Source organism: Diachasmimorpha longicaudata, chromosome 8 (genome assembly GCF_034640455.1).
Source record: "Diachasmimorpha longicaudata isolate KC_UGA_2023 chromosome 8, iyDiaLong2, whole genome shotgun sequence".
In the NCBI taxonomy this organism is placed as follows: domain Eukaryota; kingdom Metazoa; phylum Arthropoda; class Insecta; order Hymenoptera; family Braconidae; genus Diachasmimorpha; species Diachasmimorpha longicaudata.
The window spans coordinates 7,243,132-7,260,041 of NC_087232.1; the positions used below are offsets into that span (position 1 = coordinate 7,243,132).

General features: G+C 39.5%; 2 protein-coding genes across 6 annotated transcripts; one reads left to right on the top strand and one right to left on the bottom strand.

Moving 5' to 3' along the window:
* Positions 1 to 332: 332 nt before the first annotated feature.
* Positions 333 to 16,870, top strand: Iav (inactive). Of its 5 annotated transcripts, none has more exons than XM_064126702.1 (15): positions 760 to 1,175; positions 1,434 to 2,268; positions 2,405 to 2,992; positions 3,534 to 3,759; positions 4,344 to 4,459; positions 4,551 to 4,781; positions 5,292 to 5,443; positions 8,087 to 8,303; positions 8,693 to 8,854; positions 9,199 to 9,396; positions 9,734 to 9,843; positions 10,283 to 10,560; positions 13,765 to 14,073; positions 14,411 to 14,711; positions 15,006 to 16,870. In XM_064126702.1, the coding sequence occupies exons 2-15, from the start codon at positions 2,026 to 2,028 to the stop codon at positions 15,172 to 15,174; spliced, it is 3,300 nt and encodes a 1,099-aa protein (XP_063982772.1). In that variant the 5' UTR covers positions 760 to 1,175; positions 1,434 to 2,025; the 3' UTR covers positions 15,175 to 16,870. The 5 variants fall into 5 exon arrangements, with proteins under 5 accessions (XP_063982775.1, XP_063982772.1, XP_063982771.1 ...); XM_064126701.1 differs by having other exon boundaries at positions 761 to 1,175; positions 4,545 to 4,781; XM_064126703.1 differs by having other exon boundaries at positions 762 to 1,175; positions 1,434 to 2,256; positions 4,545 to 4,781.
* LOC135165429 (uncharacterized) lies at positions 10,940 to 12,494 on the bottom strand. The gene is made up of 4 exons (XM_064126710.1): positions 12,337 to 12,494; positions 12,050 to 12,196; positions 11,469 to 11,642; positions 10,940 to 11,233 (listed from the first exon to the last, which is right to left on the bottom strand). Exons 1-4 carry the CDS (start codon positions 12,391 to 12,393, stop codon positions 11,063 to 11,065), a joined length of 549 nt encoding a protein of 182 aa, XP_063982780.1. The 5' UTR covers positions 12,394 to 12,494; the 3' UTR covers positions 10,940 to 11,062.
* Positions 16,871 to 16,910: the final 40 nt, after the last annotated feature.

A 16,910-nucleotide genomic window follows, 5' to 3' on the forward strand; every position in this document is an offset into this window, starting at 1 on the left:
ATGAAGTTTGGAATAAAATCGGTGTGGGGGTTATTTTTGGCTTCTTGAGGTTATTGATGTCTTGTTGGGGTAGTCAGGAATGGAACCCCTGCTCACTTCGCTCGCCAAACAGCGCAACCCCCCGCGCTGAGGGGTGGCGACTTTCGCTTGGTTCACGCACTCTTTCAATATATCAAAAGATATATTTTTTAAAATTAAATGAAAATATTTCCAAATCCACATAGACATTTTTTTTATGCGTAAATACCTCCCGCATGTCAGTAAATAATAATTAAATCTATCTATTATTCATGTTCTCATTGAGAGAATGACGAAGATTCCAGAAAATTGTTAACACTTACATAACTACGATCTTTACGAGGGAAAAATTGATTTATCGACGGCAAACCACTTCCACTGTCACTACCCTCCTACCGCATTTTGTAAAAAATCAATTCGTGACAAATTCTTTTTTATCATGTGACCTTGATGGGCCCTCGTGTGGAAAAAGTATTTGACGAGGTGTTTTTGACGAACGTTTCCAGTACAATCTCGATGAATCATTGATCACATCTATTTTCGTATACCTCCTCAAAACACACCTACAATATTTTCCCTTTCCTGTCGTTATTTATTATCGCGAATTAAATCTGACTGACGACTTATTTTCGTTATTAACAACCCAAGGGGATCAAATTAATCTTGATTAATGAGCTCCACCATTTTCTCGAGATATTTGAATAAAGTTATTGCTTACAAAATTGTTGTGAATTATCAATTCAAAAAATCTCGCGATTCATCGCTTCTCACTATTACCGGTAAATATGGCATAACAAAAGCAATTAGTTTTACCACGAAAAATTAATTATTCACCAGATACTCAAACAAGATGATGAATCGTACCGTTACTAGTTTAAACTCCGATACACGTGAATCATAAAATCCTTGAGATAAGCAAAAAAGTTGAAATTGTTCTGCGCCTTTCTGACCTCCGCTGAATCACCGAATTGCATTACATCCATCACACTATTATTTACTCCGAATGAATCACCTCCGAGGTGATAATATAACACATTTATCAACGTGACGATATCGACAACTGCCTGTAGAATATTTTTCTTTCATTTTCATTCTAAGAAGAGGCGAATATATAGCAAACTATTGACTTTGCACAATTGCCACTGATTAGACGAACGGTTAGTGAGTAAATATTCAATACACATGACTTCCTCCCGTGGTAAAGAGTCATTTGAATAGCAAATGATAATTATTGGCAATGTCAATGATTATCCAACAATTATTCTGATGAAAAAAAAATTTCCACTCATAATTCTTTCAATAAATTTAATTAACGTACCAGTCAATGAAGCTCTTCGCTGGCTTTTCGAAAAGTTCCTCCGAATCTAAGACAATATATTTACAATATTATTGCTAATTGCGAAAATATGAAATAGGCCGTTGTCACCAGAAATCGTTGGAATTACGATAAAAGTCAAGAGCATCACATGCACATTGTGAATTTAGCTCGAGGGCGATGTGTGCTTTCGCCGTCACCCAGTGACCCTCTGGTACTCCCTTGCACCAGGTACCATTTATAGATTGTGAAGACGGTTGCTATAGCGCACCGAGGCTCCTTTGTGTTTTGACGATGTTAGACCTTCAGGCTTTCTAAAATCCACTGTCAGTGCAACGGCGCCCTTCGCCTCAGGCACAACTTTTCAAATTATTCATTTTTATCAACAATGAAAGGTGTGCGGACCGTTAACTGATGCAAGTCGACCCTTTTCTGACTTGAGTGGAGTGAATAATTCGTGCTGATCAATGAATTATCGTAAAAACGCACCCAAGAGTGAATCAGGAATGAGTTCCGGGGGACTATTTCATGACTTCTGACATTCAGAAACAACAAGGCCCATCAGAAATCCTCCAGTCAATTCATCTACCACTCTCATAGATCAGCTTACATCGATCTGGTCCTAATTATCTCTCCGTCTCCTCGAAATGTTGAACCCCTTCTTCAACCGGTCATCACCTCTGCTTTTCTGAATGGGTGCTTGCAGCTGTCGTCCTCGTGATAGTCAAGTGAACGCTGGTTCGATCCTCGATCGGGTGATCAGCCAAGCCAGCAATGAGGACCAATGCCTCCTGTATCATCTGGCAAACTACAAGAAAGGTGGTGAGCTGATCGATGCTTACAACCGAGGAGGACAATCAGAAGTGGAGAGGCTGATCAAGGGACAGTTCGGAATCCTGATGTACGCTGATGGCAAAGGACAGGTGATTGGCTACGTAAGGTGACGCAAAGTTAGGCCTGCAGTCATGATCATCTGATTCATGATTTGTTTCGAATAGGAGCTTTCCAATTCTTCAATGTGAAGTGTCCAAATTGTTGTGTCAATCCCCCAATTGTCATCTTTCTTCGCAGGTTATCAATCGGGCCGAGTACCTTCGCTGGAAATTTCGTGATCTCGAGCAAGTTGTTCTCCCAATCGAAGCATCACTCAGTCGATTTGATCCACTTGCCCAGTGGAATGATCACGAGGCGTGTTGGCAGATGCAGTACAGGGGCTCCCTAGGTGAAACACTTCTTCACGTTCTCATAATATGTGATACAAGGAGTCACACGAGAATTGCACGTATTCTCCTCAAGTGTTTCCCAAGATTGGCCATTGACGTTGTCGAGGGTGAGGAGTACCTTGGTGCTGGTGCACTTCATCTTGCAATTGCATACAACAACAATGAGCTCGTTCAGGATCTCGTGGAGGCTGGTGCTATTGTATCACAGAGAGCTATTGGGAGTTTTTTTCTCCCTAAAGATCAGCAGAGCAATAGACCAGTTAGAAACACAGATTACGAGGGACTGGCTTATCTAGGAGAATATCCACTCGCTTGGGCTGCCTGCTGTGCTAATGAGAGTGTTTATAATCTTCTGCTTGACTCGGGCGCTGATCCCGATGATCAGGATTCATTCGGGAATATGATACTTCATATGGTGGTCGTTGGCGACAAGCTGGTGAGCTTTTGAATTGTAATTGAAAATATTCTTGCCAATGATCGGTTCCATCAGCTGTTGCTGATGGGATTTATTTCGAAGTCACCTGCACACTATGGTCTCGTAGAAATGTCATTTTAAATAAAAATTTCCGGAATCGGGGCATCAACAGACGAATTGCTAATGGTGTCGATGTTCAACGCGATGAGCTAAAAATTTTCCGATTTAAAATCCTACAAAAAACATTTCTCAATTGATAAACAGGCGAGATACCCCAAAAAGCCTTTCACGAGCCTAATTTTCACCCCGACCTATCACGATCAATAATGGAGATAAATGAAGTTAATTGATGTGTTTGGCACCGGAAATTTTCCCACCTTTCCACTGACGTCACCTCCACACACGTCAATCACTCGGTTTTTGCGATATCCCAGTAAATGTGAAAATCCATACGTGCACATGTGCTTTTAATCGAGAGTATCGATGAAAATTGAGTTCCTACTTTTTTTTATTTTCCATTTGATATTGAAAAACTGAAAACTGATGACGTTGATGGTGACAGGACATGTTCGGTTATGCCCTGCGTCATCCAAAATTTCCAGCACGAAATGGAATCGCCAACAATGCTGGATTTACGCCGTTAACACTCGCCTGTCAGCTAGGACGTGCCGAGGTATTTCGTGAAATGCTCGAGCTATCTGCACGCGAGTTTTGGAGATACAGCAACATCACGTGCTCTGCGTATCCGCTCAATGCACTGGATACACTTCTTCCTGATGGCAGAACGAGTAATTTTGCTTTTATACTATTACCTTTATTCTGCCTCTACACTTTTGCCCTTTTTTATTCATCTCTATTGATGAATAAGAGCAAAAATTATAGATAAATACGTAGGAATGTTGAACATAATCCCCGGAGACAATCGAATTAGATTTCCATAGTACTAGAGGAAATCAAACATTGTTTGCATACATGCATGTGGTCTTTTTCATTTATCTCTCCTCAATATTTTTTTTACTCCGAAAGATCCTCTATTCATTTACTCATACATTGCCCATCAACTTGCCGAGGGGATGACTAATCACTTCGAACACTAATTAGGGCTCAGTGTGTCTGCTGATAATTCATAGTCCTGGGGATTTCACTGAGGGGGTTTATCCCGGTCTCGTTGAGCGACCTGATTGGGAAAATCCGATTCCTGTTTCATGAAGTTCAGAGTTTTCGGATTAAGAATTTAATTAAATTCGATAAATTGGATTGATTAAATTCATCTGATTTACCGAGTTATTACGCAATTTAATTGAATGAATTCTTTTAATCAGTGAATTACACAAGAATACAATTGTCAAAGTAAAATTAACCGGATTTACAGACTGGAATTCAGCCCTGTTTATAATCCTCAATGGAACCAAGGAAGAGCACTTGGATATGCTAGACGGGGGGATAATTCAGCGTCTCCTCGAGGAAAAATGGAAGACCTTTGCAAGGGTGAGTCGATCAATATGAAAAGCCCCAGAGTCACTCCAAAAATTACCCTGAGTAAATGCAGTCACTCGCATGACTCTGACAAAAGTTGCAGTTTCTCAAGCGTCTTATCATTCTCGTATTTCACCTGACAACCCTGTCACTCGCTGTATATCAACGTCCAGCCGAAATGGATGCTGAATTGATGGCTTGGCCGGAGGAGTTGACGGATGTTGGCAGAACAATTGCTGAGTGTGTTACTGTACTCGGGGTTGTTGGCTACATTCTCCTTCAGCTGGGAGGAGAGATTGTCAATATTGGGCCGATATCGTTTTTGAAACAGTTGGTGAGTGCACAATGATCAATCGCATTTTTTTTTTCCATTACAATCGATAGCCCCAGGTGCGTTACCTTTCGCATGATGTCTCTTGGATTCAGAGCGGTCATAAGACAAATTCCTCATTCGTTGTTAAGATCAAATTGTGACTAAATCCCAGAGCACCTCCTGCAGGGGATAAAAAATCGACCGATCAATCGTTTTAGTCAAGCGAATCCTTCTTCACCGATCAATTTCCTGGAGAATCAAGTGGTTCGGCAATGAAAAAAAAAAACTATCAAGGAAAAAAGAGACTAAATAACTGATGGAGGATTAACGACGCTCACTGAGGTGGAGGTCATGTCGATTGCACGAGTGTTGCATCACTCGTAACGTGAATTGTTCAATCAAACGATTGACTACCAGGAAGAAAACCCTCATCTCCACACGCCAAATTGGCAAACAAGAATTCTTGAGTAACTCCTTCTATCATTGTCCATCAATTTTATTATATTTACAGCTTTTGTTACTATGTTACAGACACACGAACCCGCCAAGTTTATATTTGTTATCAGCAATCTACTTATACTGGCTTGTATACCATGCCGTTTAGCTGGTAATCGACACGCTGAGGATGCCATTCTCGTTGTTGCTGTTCCGGGCTCATGGTTTTTACTCATGTTCTTTGCCGGGTGAGAATTTTTAATTAGTTGAAAATATTTTTCGAGCATTGGAGAATTTTTTTTAATCCAATGGACGGGTGAAATGTCGGGGGTAATTTTCACTGGAAAACTCGCTGTGATGACGAAAAAAGTCCCCCCGAAGTCGGAAAACTATTTTTCCAATTATCTCGACAACTAATTAACGAAAATCGACGTAATTGGGGTGTTTGGAATCGGAAATTTTCCGAGCTCGTTAATGAGATCACCTTCCATTATTTCATGGCCGTCGTTCTGCTGCTTCTGGCAATCATCGCGTTTGAGGGGATTCTTCGAAGGAGATTCGCAAGTCATTTTATTATCATTATCGTCGTCATTATCGAGATTTTATGAAGCACTAGACAGCAAAGTTTCCGGAAATTCCCCCATACTGCTGTTATAGAAGCTCGATATTGAAATAGAAAGTCGACAAATTTTTTGCAGAAAAAAAAAGTATTAGAAAACTTATCGGAAACTTATCTGCGGATGGAGGAATTTTCCTCGAAGAGAAAATCCATGACTTTGTGATTTGATATGCCAATCACGTGAGCGATCTCCCGATGTAACTTGTCGGTATGCCAGTGTGTGTGTGTGTGTGTGTGTGAGTTTCGCAGCCGTTCATCTTCCTCCTGTTCAACCGCGTATTCTTCAAAATGTCATCCAACTGTCGTCCAAGTACTTTGACGTCATCGAGGGCAACATATGTAGCCGGAAAAAGGGGTAGACTAGAGGAAAATTGATAAGTTCGGAATTTGGATTTTCAGGTGAAGATAGAAACGAGAAAATTTAATAATCATTTCGCTAATTGATACTCGCTGTATTATCGCTTAAATGAGGCCAATTACGATGTAATTCGATCGGACATTTTTTCTTGGAAATTTCCCAGTTATAAAAAAATCATTTGATGTTTTTTTTGCATCTGTGATAATTCCGGAGATAATCTTCATCATTCAAAATTCACCAGCTTCGATGAGAGCAGTCTTTAGTGCCAATTTATTCCGATGACGAGTGATATCAGCGAAAATCATGAGAGACCAATTTTGTAGTTGAAAAAAATCACAGTAAAAAATGATTTTGATATTTCACGCTAAATCCACTTCTGACGACAGAATTCATCAATGCCCCCAGATATTCTATTAAATTCACATAGTTCTACCTCTCTCTCCGGCCGATTTGTTAATGCATGATACCCAATGACTAAATCCGTTCGATTGGAAAATCATAGCATTAATCATGATACCCCACCCCACCCGTGGAGAATCACTCGGACGTAATTCAAATTGTTGAGGAGAACTGATAGACAGTGGAGTGGGAAGGACACTGGAGATATGAGCGCCGATTGACGCCACATGGCTAGTTGGCAGATTGAGTGAATTATTAATCGATGACTCTTCATCATCACCAGATCATCCACATTGGAAGATAATAATACTGACTTTTGCATACCCCTTACGTTTCCGAAATTTCGAAAATCAATGTGACTGATGACATCAAACTCCATGATCAGTCAATCTGTTTCTGTCTGTCATGTCTATGTCGGGGGGCATTGACATCGAGTGGTGATGACTATGTCATTACGAGGGGGAGCACAGAACACATGAGTCAATTGATTCACTGGAGAGGGACTTTCAAGTTATTAATGGAAAAGAATTCAAATGATCGGGTCTACGGAGATGTTCCTTGGGAATTTACATGACGAGGGGTGGAAGGGCAATACTTGAATGATGTTGACAAAGTACAAGTCATCCTCTCTATAAAAAATGGTAGAGAGCTTCAGCATTTACTCGAAATTTATTTTATTTATATCGTACCCTATTATACCCTTTGAGATCTTCATATACTTTGTCTCGCTGCACTTTGTCGTACTTTACTAAAGCTGTCATGATTGGCAACAGCTGATATACTTGATTGACCGTCACTCTCACAATACTTTCTTATATTTCATCTCATTAGTAAATATCCGCACGAGAATCGACTATTCACCCGTTAATCATAAATATTTCAATCCACCTCCACCCCTCACAATCATCAACCTCCCCCACCCAATCAATAATAATTAAATCTCTCTCTCTCCCTGTCCAGAAGAAATTTTATCATACATCCCCCATCATTCCCGATAAAACCACAAAACGGATATCGAGATATAAATTGAATTTACCGATAAAATCAGTATAACAACCCTCCCCACTCCTCTCTCATCCAGCACGTTATTAATCAACACAACGCGTTGCATTTGGACATTTAACATAAATCGTAAGCGTTCACTATGTGTATTTGTGTAACACCGCCCACCGATATATGTACTACTGCGATGTGAATCTCGTTTGGCATAAATGCAGGGTATGCATATACAACGGCGTACATTACATGCGTACAATTTTGGTATTTGGATAGTGAGTGAGAGAAGGATGTGCAAAGGTAGATTAGGATATGCATGTGCATAAGTTAGGTAATGGAGTAGACATGGGGTGAGGGGGGGAGGGAGTTGTGTATTTTGATTGGCCATCGATTGCACGGGATTTCGAAGCTACCTCAGAGACAATCACAAGTGCTGATAATGACAATAATGAAGATGGACTGATGGAATTGGTAATGGAGCCTCGAGGATGATGGAGAAAAATTGTTTGTCTGTTGCAGAGCTGTGAGACTGACTGGGCCGTTCGTCACTATGGTCTACAGCATGATAACCGGGGATATGTTGACCTTCGGCATCATCTACATGGTCGTCCTGTTTGGCTTCTCCCAGTCCTTTCATTTTCTCTACAAGGGCTTTCCCAGGGTCCAGTCCAGCCTCTATCACTCTTATCACTCGACTTGGATGGCCCTGTTTCAGATCACCCTCGGTGATTACAGTGTGAGTTGAATGAAAAATCTTGATGGTACTGTTGGCGAAAGTTGGACGAGGTTTAATTAAAAAAATCTTGCGGAAGGAGTGGGTGACGGGAACGAATCACAAATTGATACCATCGAATTTACAAACTTTGGAATAATACTTACAACTTTTGCTAAAGTTTGGTATTGATGTAACCGTGAAGGGAGGGAGGGAAAAAATTTTTATTAGACGTCTTGGGCGTTTCCGATCGGGTCATAAGTCGACGACGTGGATGAAATATCGGCCGTCTACTCGAAATATTACCCGATTACGGGATTCATTTTGGGGGGGAATAGTGCAGTTCACGTAGAAAAATAAATCCATTATGCTGAGGTGAGTGAAATATAAATCGTTCTACTCGTTTCTTGCAGTATGGAGATCTGAGTGATACTGCATATCCGAATTTGAGTAAGACTGTGTTTGCTATATTTATGGTTCTGGTGCCCATTCTTCTTCTCAACATGTTGATCGCTATGATGGGAAACACTTATGCACATGTTATTGAGCAGAGTGAGAAGGAATTTGTGAAGCAGGTGCGTATGAAATAAATGAACAATCCCCCTTGAGAAGACAAGTTATTTTTGCAAAGTACATTCTACAGAGAAAGAAAATTATTTTAGCCAGATAACAATTTACTTCAGATGAGTATTTATTTTTTCAAGGCTTGAATTATGTCAATTGTGCTATTCAGGCCCATGAAACAGGTATGAAACGACAATAAAAATTAACGGAGGCCAATTGAAACCTCATCCTGGACCTTTTACCACATGTCCCTTCGAGATAATGGGCTTTATCGTTTGGAAAAATCATGAATTCACCCTCTGAAATGCTAATTAACTGTCGGAAAATTTTTCTTTCATGTCATCTACCTCACAAGTGGGCGAAAATTGTGGTATCGCTTGAGCGAGCTGTATCGCAGAAAGACGCCCACAATTATCTTCAAGAGTACAGCATAAAGTTGGGTCCGGGCGACGACCCGAATAATCCGGCCTCGGAGCAACGAGGTGTCATGGTGATAAAGAGCAAATCCAAGACTAGGGCAAGACAGAGAAAAGGTGCTGTCGCTAATTGGAAGGTACAGCTATAGCCAACTTACTTGAGGCTAAGTGACCTTTACTCACTGACATCGTTCCTCCTCCTCCTCCACCCTCCCCTCGTGTTCCGGTTCATTTCATATTTTTACGCTTGAGAATTAGTTAACTATAGTGTTCGCATTTATTCGTTTTCTATTTGTTTTCACTTAGAGCTGAAATCATTTCGGTAAACACTGGATTTTTAAAAATTATATGGAGCCAAAGAGCACGCTGGGAAGTAATATTGCAGTCGTTCGGAGGCAAAGTGCAAATTAACCGGAGAAAATAGTAATATTGCTGGAAAAAATATGCAATTACCGACTTGTATTCGTTTTTCAGAGAGTTGGCAAAGTAACAATTGCTGAATTGAAGAAGAGGGGGATGAGTGGAGAGGAGCTCAGGTGCATTATGTGGGGCAGAGCATCCATTTCAACACCAGTGAGGCGAAGGTATTCATTTCATTGTCCTTTAAATAAATTATTGGCTTGAAATAATGATTCGCTGATTGAAAATGCGATTATTTTGAGACTCGTGAGATGAAGCGCAAATGGAGAGGATTCGAGTTATTCATGGAAATTTTCTGAGTTTGTGAGGAGGAATCATTTTGTGTAGACGGTCCGTATGATGCACATCATTTATCGAACTTCTGGAAAATTTTAGATATCTCGAGATAACTGGTTAAATTTGTCAAAATTGTTGAATAATTGAAGAAAAGTCTAAAGATAATCATTGACGTTGCGACGCAGGATGAAGAGATTGTGAGTTTATCGTTCCTTCGGATTTGTTTTACCTAGGTAAAATGTAACGACAGAAACACTTGACAACTCTCTCAATGTTTCCCTCTAACAACCATTTCCCCTTCTGTTTTCTTTGACGTTTTGTATTCAGCCCTCACATGGGTGAGCCAGAAATCTCAGCGTCAGCGGGCGTGACTGGTGGCTTTGGTGATGCTCTGACTGCAGCGCTAGATGTAATGGCCTTTGCCCACGACATTGACCTGGCTAGTGCTACCGAGGGAATACCAACTACAGATGCTGCATCTAAAGCAAAGTCACAACAGGCCAAAGTTCCAACGTCCACCTCGATAACTACAAATCAAACCGATACTCAAGTGCAGTCTTGCGATACAAATCATAAAATTGAGGAGTTGGCAACTGTTGTAAAAGGTAAATTTACGTCCAACAAAAGTTGGATAACAAATACCTAGAAAATTGTGGAGTTTTTTTGCTGGAGGTAGAGCACTTAGGACCGAAGTGTAATATAAATCCGATATAATTCCGAAACTTCAAAAGAGAGATACACCGATTTGCCTTCAGTTCCGAAATCCCCAGAAATTATTTCTGTTCCCGAGAAAAATTGCCAAGAGTTTGGAAATGAAATGTTTTTTCAAACAAATGTGCTACCAACTGAGTCGAGGAAAATCAGGGCAATTGTTGCAGAATTTTTATCCGTCTTCTCCTTGAAATTACAACACCGCACCTTAAACTTTCTTATTCATTTTCTAATTCAAATTGGGTTATTTTTATTGGATGATTCATTCCGTGGTCACTTGTTATAGTCGTTTATTATCATTCAGTAACACTTTTATAATGTTTTTCTATTCATAGCAATAATTCTTAGAATTAGCACAATTCGTGTTTTATTCAATATTAATTGCGCCGATTTTTGCTAGTCAACTTTTTGCCGATAGATTATGCCCGCCAAAAACATGGTATCATCCCTATCATACACACGCAAGGTCACCCTGTATTTTTGTGAGTCATCGAATAGTACCTTGTTCGAATGCATCAATGTGCATGTGACACCATTCAATTGTTCCTCCTCAATTGGTCGCTCTCCCTACAAATGAACACCATATAATGACGGAGTAATAATAACAGGGGTCGATTTACTTAGTACTTAAGGTTGTTCTGAGTACAAAGTATGAATGTACTTAGTACCTAAGGGGCTACTTTCTCCTTTGTACTTTGTACTTGGTCTGAAAAAGCTCATCCCTGAGGAGTGATCTCTTCAACAAGACGTCGTGGACTGTCAATTATTTGTTGTAATGAATGAATAAGATAAGATTTCTTACCGGTTTTATTGGACAGCTATATCCCCAGCGGAGTCCAAGCAATTCCTGTATATAAACCCTCCAACTACCAGCTTCATCACCAATCGGTTCACAGAGGTCAATCTTTCCGCTCGAAACAGGGTCCCAACTATCGGAAAACCATCCGGAATTGAATTTTTCGACATTCCATGAAGCCTGTCATGCAATATATAAATAAACATAAATTATGAAGGGTAGGTAAATAAAAAAATACACCAATTGAGCGACATCACGCATGAACAAATCTTACAATTTCTGCTCTTCGAATTCAAATATTTTTATGGAATTCTTTCTATAGGAGTTCTCGCAGAATATTCCAAATAATTTCTCAGAGAATTCGCTATAGGATTTTTCGGGAAAATTTTTGAAGACCTTCGGAGGTCATGTGGAAGATACGGAGTGGTCAGTGGATACCATATGGAGATATAGGGATTCTTTCCGGGTTTTGTGTCTTACGGATATCCATATCAGATTCTAAATTTAAATAAATTGACCAATTCGGGAATTTGACGGAATTTTCAGTGAAATCTGAAATAAATTTTTTGGGGAAAAATTTTACTGACCGTCACAGGGCCATAGACGATCTCTTTCCAAATGACTTTCTTATACCAAGTAGACTTATGCAGCCCTTCAACCTTGCCGTTGTCCGGAATGTCTATAGTATTTCCACCGTCGCCATGCACGAATCTTGAGCAACCAGTAATGCATACCTGCAACCAAATTTCAAGTATTCTATGGAAAGTAGATTCACCGGAGATTAAAAGTCAATCCTCGGAAATTAGAAAAAATCGCTTTAAGTTCAGTCGACTTTAATAACTCCCTCGTTTAACCAAAATAATTTGGGACTTACGTGATGCATCTGGAAGCAGCAGATGAATAAACAAAGTTGCGCGATGGTATTCTTCATTTTTAGAATTTATTACAACTGACGATGATTCCTTTCAAAGCCGACAGTTAATATACATAAAAAATGATTAAAATTCCATATCCACTTGTAATGTCAGTGCGTCATATTGATTTTATGCGAAATAATGTAATGGTTTAGCCATAACTTTGGTGTTTGTTTGATAAGTCCGTCATATAATTTTTTAGACACACGAACTTTTTTATGTTTTTCCGCATTCGAATCCACCGTCAAGGACGATGTTGATAAAGAATATTGTTATAAATACATGAAAATCGATTTAAATACATATATATATATTTATTGGTAAATATGTGGTGAAAATGACACGTTCCTTCCAGTTAATCGGTGGAGCCACCAATTTTCCGGGTGTTCTTGAATTCTATCCACATGAAGTAAAATTCCTAGTGTATATTACATATATATATTTGGCCAGCCAAGGCTTATTCAGGTAAATTCAGTGAAGGATATCTTAAGTGAAAAATATCTTAATACTTTCCTGGAGTATCACAAAACAGGCAATGAACAGGCATTTGTAACCATTTGTCACGTACCATTTTGTCGCTCATTAATTTGCAATAATTTTCTAGTGCGTGATGACAGCATTTTAATTTAGCAATATCAGGCATCCAAAATGGAGGACTGTAGAAATATTTGACCATTTTTTTTGTAGCATAAAAAAATGAAATGACAAACGAGAAACAATTTTTCTAGTTCAGATAGTAAAATTTTTATACCAACCAGGAAATATTGAGCACCTTGAAAATTCTCATGCAACACCAGCTCTTCCGCATTTATATCCAGTATCAATGATGATAAATATTTTTATAACTAAAAGGAAAAAATATTTGAATCTACTTTTTGCCTGGAAACATCAAGTTTTATATTCTTTCGAATTTGACGAAACTATTTCAGGAAGTCATCAATTTTATTTTTCTACTTCATGTATTTTTTTCCTCCATCGATATCTCGGCATTCGATCGACAAAAGAAACTTAGGATTTACATCGACTACCACGTATTCACATGGATAAGATTAGATAACGTACAGAATCGATTTATTTTTCCTAAAATTTAATGTTTTTAAAATATATTTTTTCCCATCTTGTAATGCACCACTTTATTTCCGTCGAATAACACTTTTGGAAGTAATTTACATTGATTAACATGATTCTTAGTGATAGGACAATTTTTGAAGACAGGGCCTCAGTCGATTCTTTGGTCGCAGGAATTTGTCCGTTAACAAATTGTTTTGATAACAATCTCTCAAAATTAGTTCAATTCTGTATAATGTCTTGTCTTAGATAAGTATTACCACTTTAACACCTTTTTAGCTTTCTTTTGTCATAGGAGTAGTACTGTCACTCTTTTGCAGATCAAAATAGGGAAATTGAAAAGACAGTGACATCATCAGCATCGATGCAAAAAAATCATGAAAGTACCGATAAACTTGATCCACTTCTAAATCTGGTGATCGCCTCGGAGTCACCGGACTCACACAAGGAGCAACTTCTCAAGATGGCAAAGGAGGCGAGAATAGCCAGTGAGCCAAAAGTGGCTCTGGATTCACAAATACTGGAGACTTTCGGACTCGGTAATTTTATCGCCCCAGGGGGCAATCTCGAGCCAGAAAACAAGGAGAAGAAGTACATGGCTGAATCCAGTGACAATGACATATGTGGTAGTGAGTACAACTCAACTGAAGTTCATTCCCCGGATATTGAGAAAAAATGCCAGATTAAAGGAAATTAATGTTTCAAAAAACTCAGTCAATTGAAGAAAATGTACGAAGATAATAATACTCTCAATATTATGAAATAATCCGGTGATTTTTTTTTTAAATCTTAATTCATCAGAAATTCAATCTTTACAATAATTTCTTTCCATAAAAAATCAATACTCTCCATTCCCTCCAATCCTCCCCATCAAAAATGGCCCAATAAACCGTCGAACCCCAGCCATAAAATGAACACCACCCCCATTCACTCTACAACCTCCACAAATAATAATTCCAATTTCAGGCTCAAATCTCTTGGGAGCTGAATCCCGTCTGCGTCGTATTCGTTCAGCGAGCCTGCGTTACTCTTCATCAGCCCATCAGCGTCGTTCCAACCGTTCAGCCACCCTAGAATCCTCCTCATCCGCCGATGAACAGCCCACCTACCCTCCACCCACTCAACCGACACAAGTCAATGGATTGCCGGATCTCCACCAGACGCCCGACAACAAAACTAATCCCGATGATTGTCGGCAGAATGAAAAGAATGGGGACTATCGTCCCAACAAACATCACAAGCGTCGTCCCAAAACCGCAAAGAACAGGTAATGAATATTAAAAAAAGCCCAACAAAGGCACGATAAAAAATTTTTTATCATCCTATATTTTAATCCTGTAGTAACAATAAACATTTTTCGTAGTTTCGAATAAATGAGAATAGTCTTTGCAGATATTTCCACCAATGTAGGGAAAAATTTCCCAGTTCGCAGTCCCAACGACTGCACCATGTGATGCGAATAGAAGTCTTTATTATTTAATGTTTGGAGTCATTACCGACAAAAAAAATTCCACAGGGGTTTTTTAACAAAAAAATACAGGTAATTTTCTTTCTATCGCAGAGTTGCCCCAGCGAAATTGATCACCGAGGTTCATGATAATGATGGTAAGAAAAATGGCACCGTGACACCAACATCACCCACGGATCCACTCGAGCCGTGGAGCACCCGTGGCATCAGCGATATGAATACACTATTAGCATGGCGAGAGAATGGCTTGGACAGCCCTTAATGGAGCATTATGTTCAAGTGATTTGAGGTAAAGTGATTATCACAAAAAAAAACCGCAACATGTTGCATTGATCGGTCTCATCACGAGCGAGTGGGAAAAATCATGGTGCAGTATTTTTTCGATAAATACACGGGCAAGTGAATGTACAGTTCCGTGAATATGTACGCTCTCCTCACCGATGATTACAACATACGAAAATCTTGAATTTATAAAATACAATGCTGCATTCAGCTGTAAAAAAGTAAATAACAATAAACAACCAAGAGAAACGTGAAAAAATCAGTTGAATCGTAATGGCACAAGCGACAACGATAACGCGGGGCAATTTTCCTCTCCACCCTCAGCCCTCTCCCCGCCGATTCTCGCTATTCTCCACTCACGAGACTGGAGAACTTTCCACGAACGAATATTGCTTGCGATCCCCCGGTGCTTCAAGAAGAAAAATGAAATAAAAAAAAATCATAAAAAATGGAGGAACAGGCATCGTTTTGGGTCGACAACAAGGCGAGAGCGTAGCCTCGTATTCCCCGACTCACCGTCAGCTCATTCCCTCCCTTTAAACTCCACAGGAGTAAAAATGAAAAAGGATCAAATGAGTTGAAAAAAAAATACTGCGGAATATCGTAAAGATAATTTGATTTTTTTTTTGTTTCACGGCTTGTTTAACTGAAGTTCATGATTTTTTTTATGGGATTTGGTAGCAAGTGGGGGTGAAATAGAGTGAAAATATTCCCTTAAAGTGTGTGATTGAGGGACGTGAAAAACAAATTGTGTAATGAGGAAAAAATTTATTAACGTTTTCAGTCTCTACATGATTCTGACGCTAGAAATCATACAGGTTATGACACTTTCCAATAAATTGTTCCACCAATCAGTGAAGGGGAAAAACAAGATAAATTGACTCATCCTTGAGTAATATCTCCAAATCCAAGAGAGACAGCGGAATTTTGTAATGACATTTTTTGTAGTACTCAATTCGACCGACAAAAAAGTTTATAATAAAAATTGTCGTAGCTTCCCTAGATTTCAAAATATTCACCAAAAACTGGTCACAAATCACCAGTGACTTATCTCGTTTTCCCACTTCGCTACTGAATTAAATTACCGTTGTGAAAAGCTGTGTTCAAACATTTATTTTTCCTGCATTATTATTTAGATGAAAATGAATGAACATGAGAAAGACTAATTCCAAGAGTAATTATAAAGTAATGACAAAGTACTTATAAATACCCAGCCAGGGAAAGAGGCACCAGAGTGATGCAAGGGAAAAAAAATCTGAATAGTCATCCCACATGATCCTAACCCTCGTCGCCCTTCTCACTGTCACTTGAGTTACTACCCCCTTTATTTCTTCATTACGTTGGGGATGAAGCAGTCAGTGACCGCTCAATACCACCAAAACGATCCCGGTATACTGAATTTATGACAATATTCTGCCATCGCTCGTCATTCTTCCCTCGGTCTGGTCAAAGAAAATTGTTGCGTCATGGGTCCAGGTAGGATTTACCCCGTATCCCACCTCGGGTAAATCCTCGTTTTGCGTCACGTAGAACGTGAGTAGAGCCGAGGTACATGGCTGAGATGTGAAACGGTGGTGGAGATAGTGGGTGAGAGGACGCGGCATGAGGAAGTGAGATGAAATCGATTTTCGATTATGTCAGCGAGGCTCTATCGGTAATGGTCTAGCCAGACTTCAGGACTTCACTGAGCGGTGAGTAGAGCTGAGGAGAACAGGG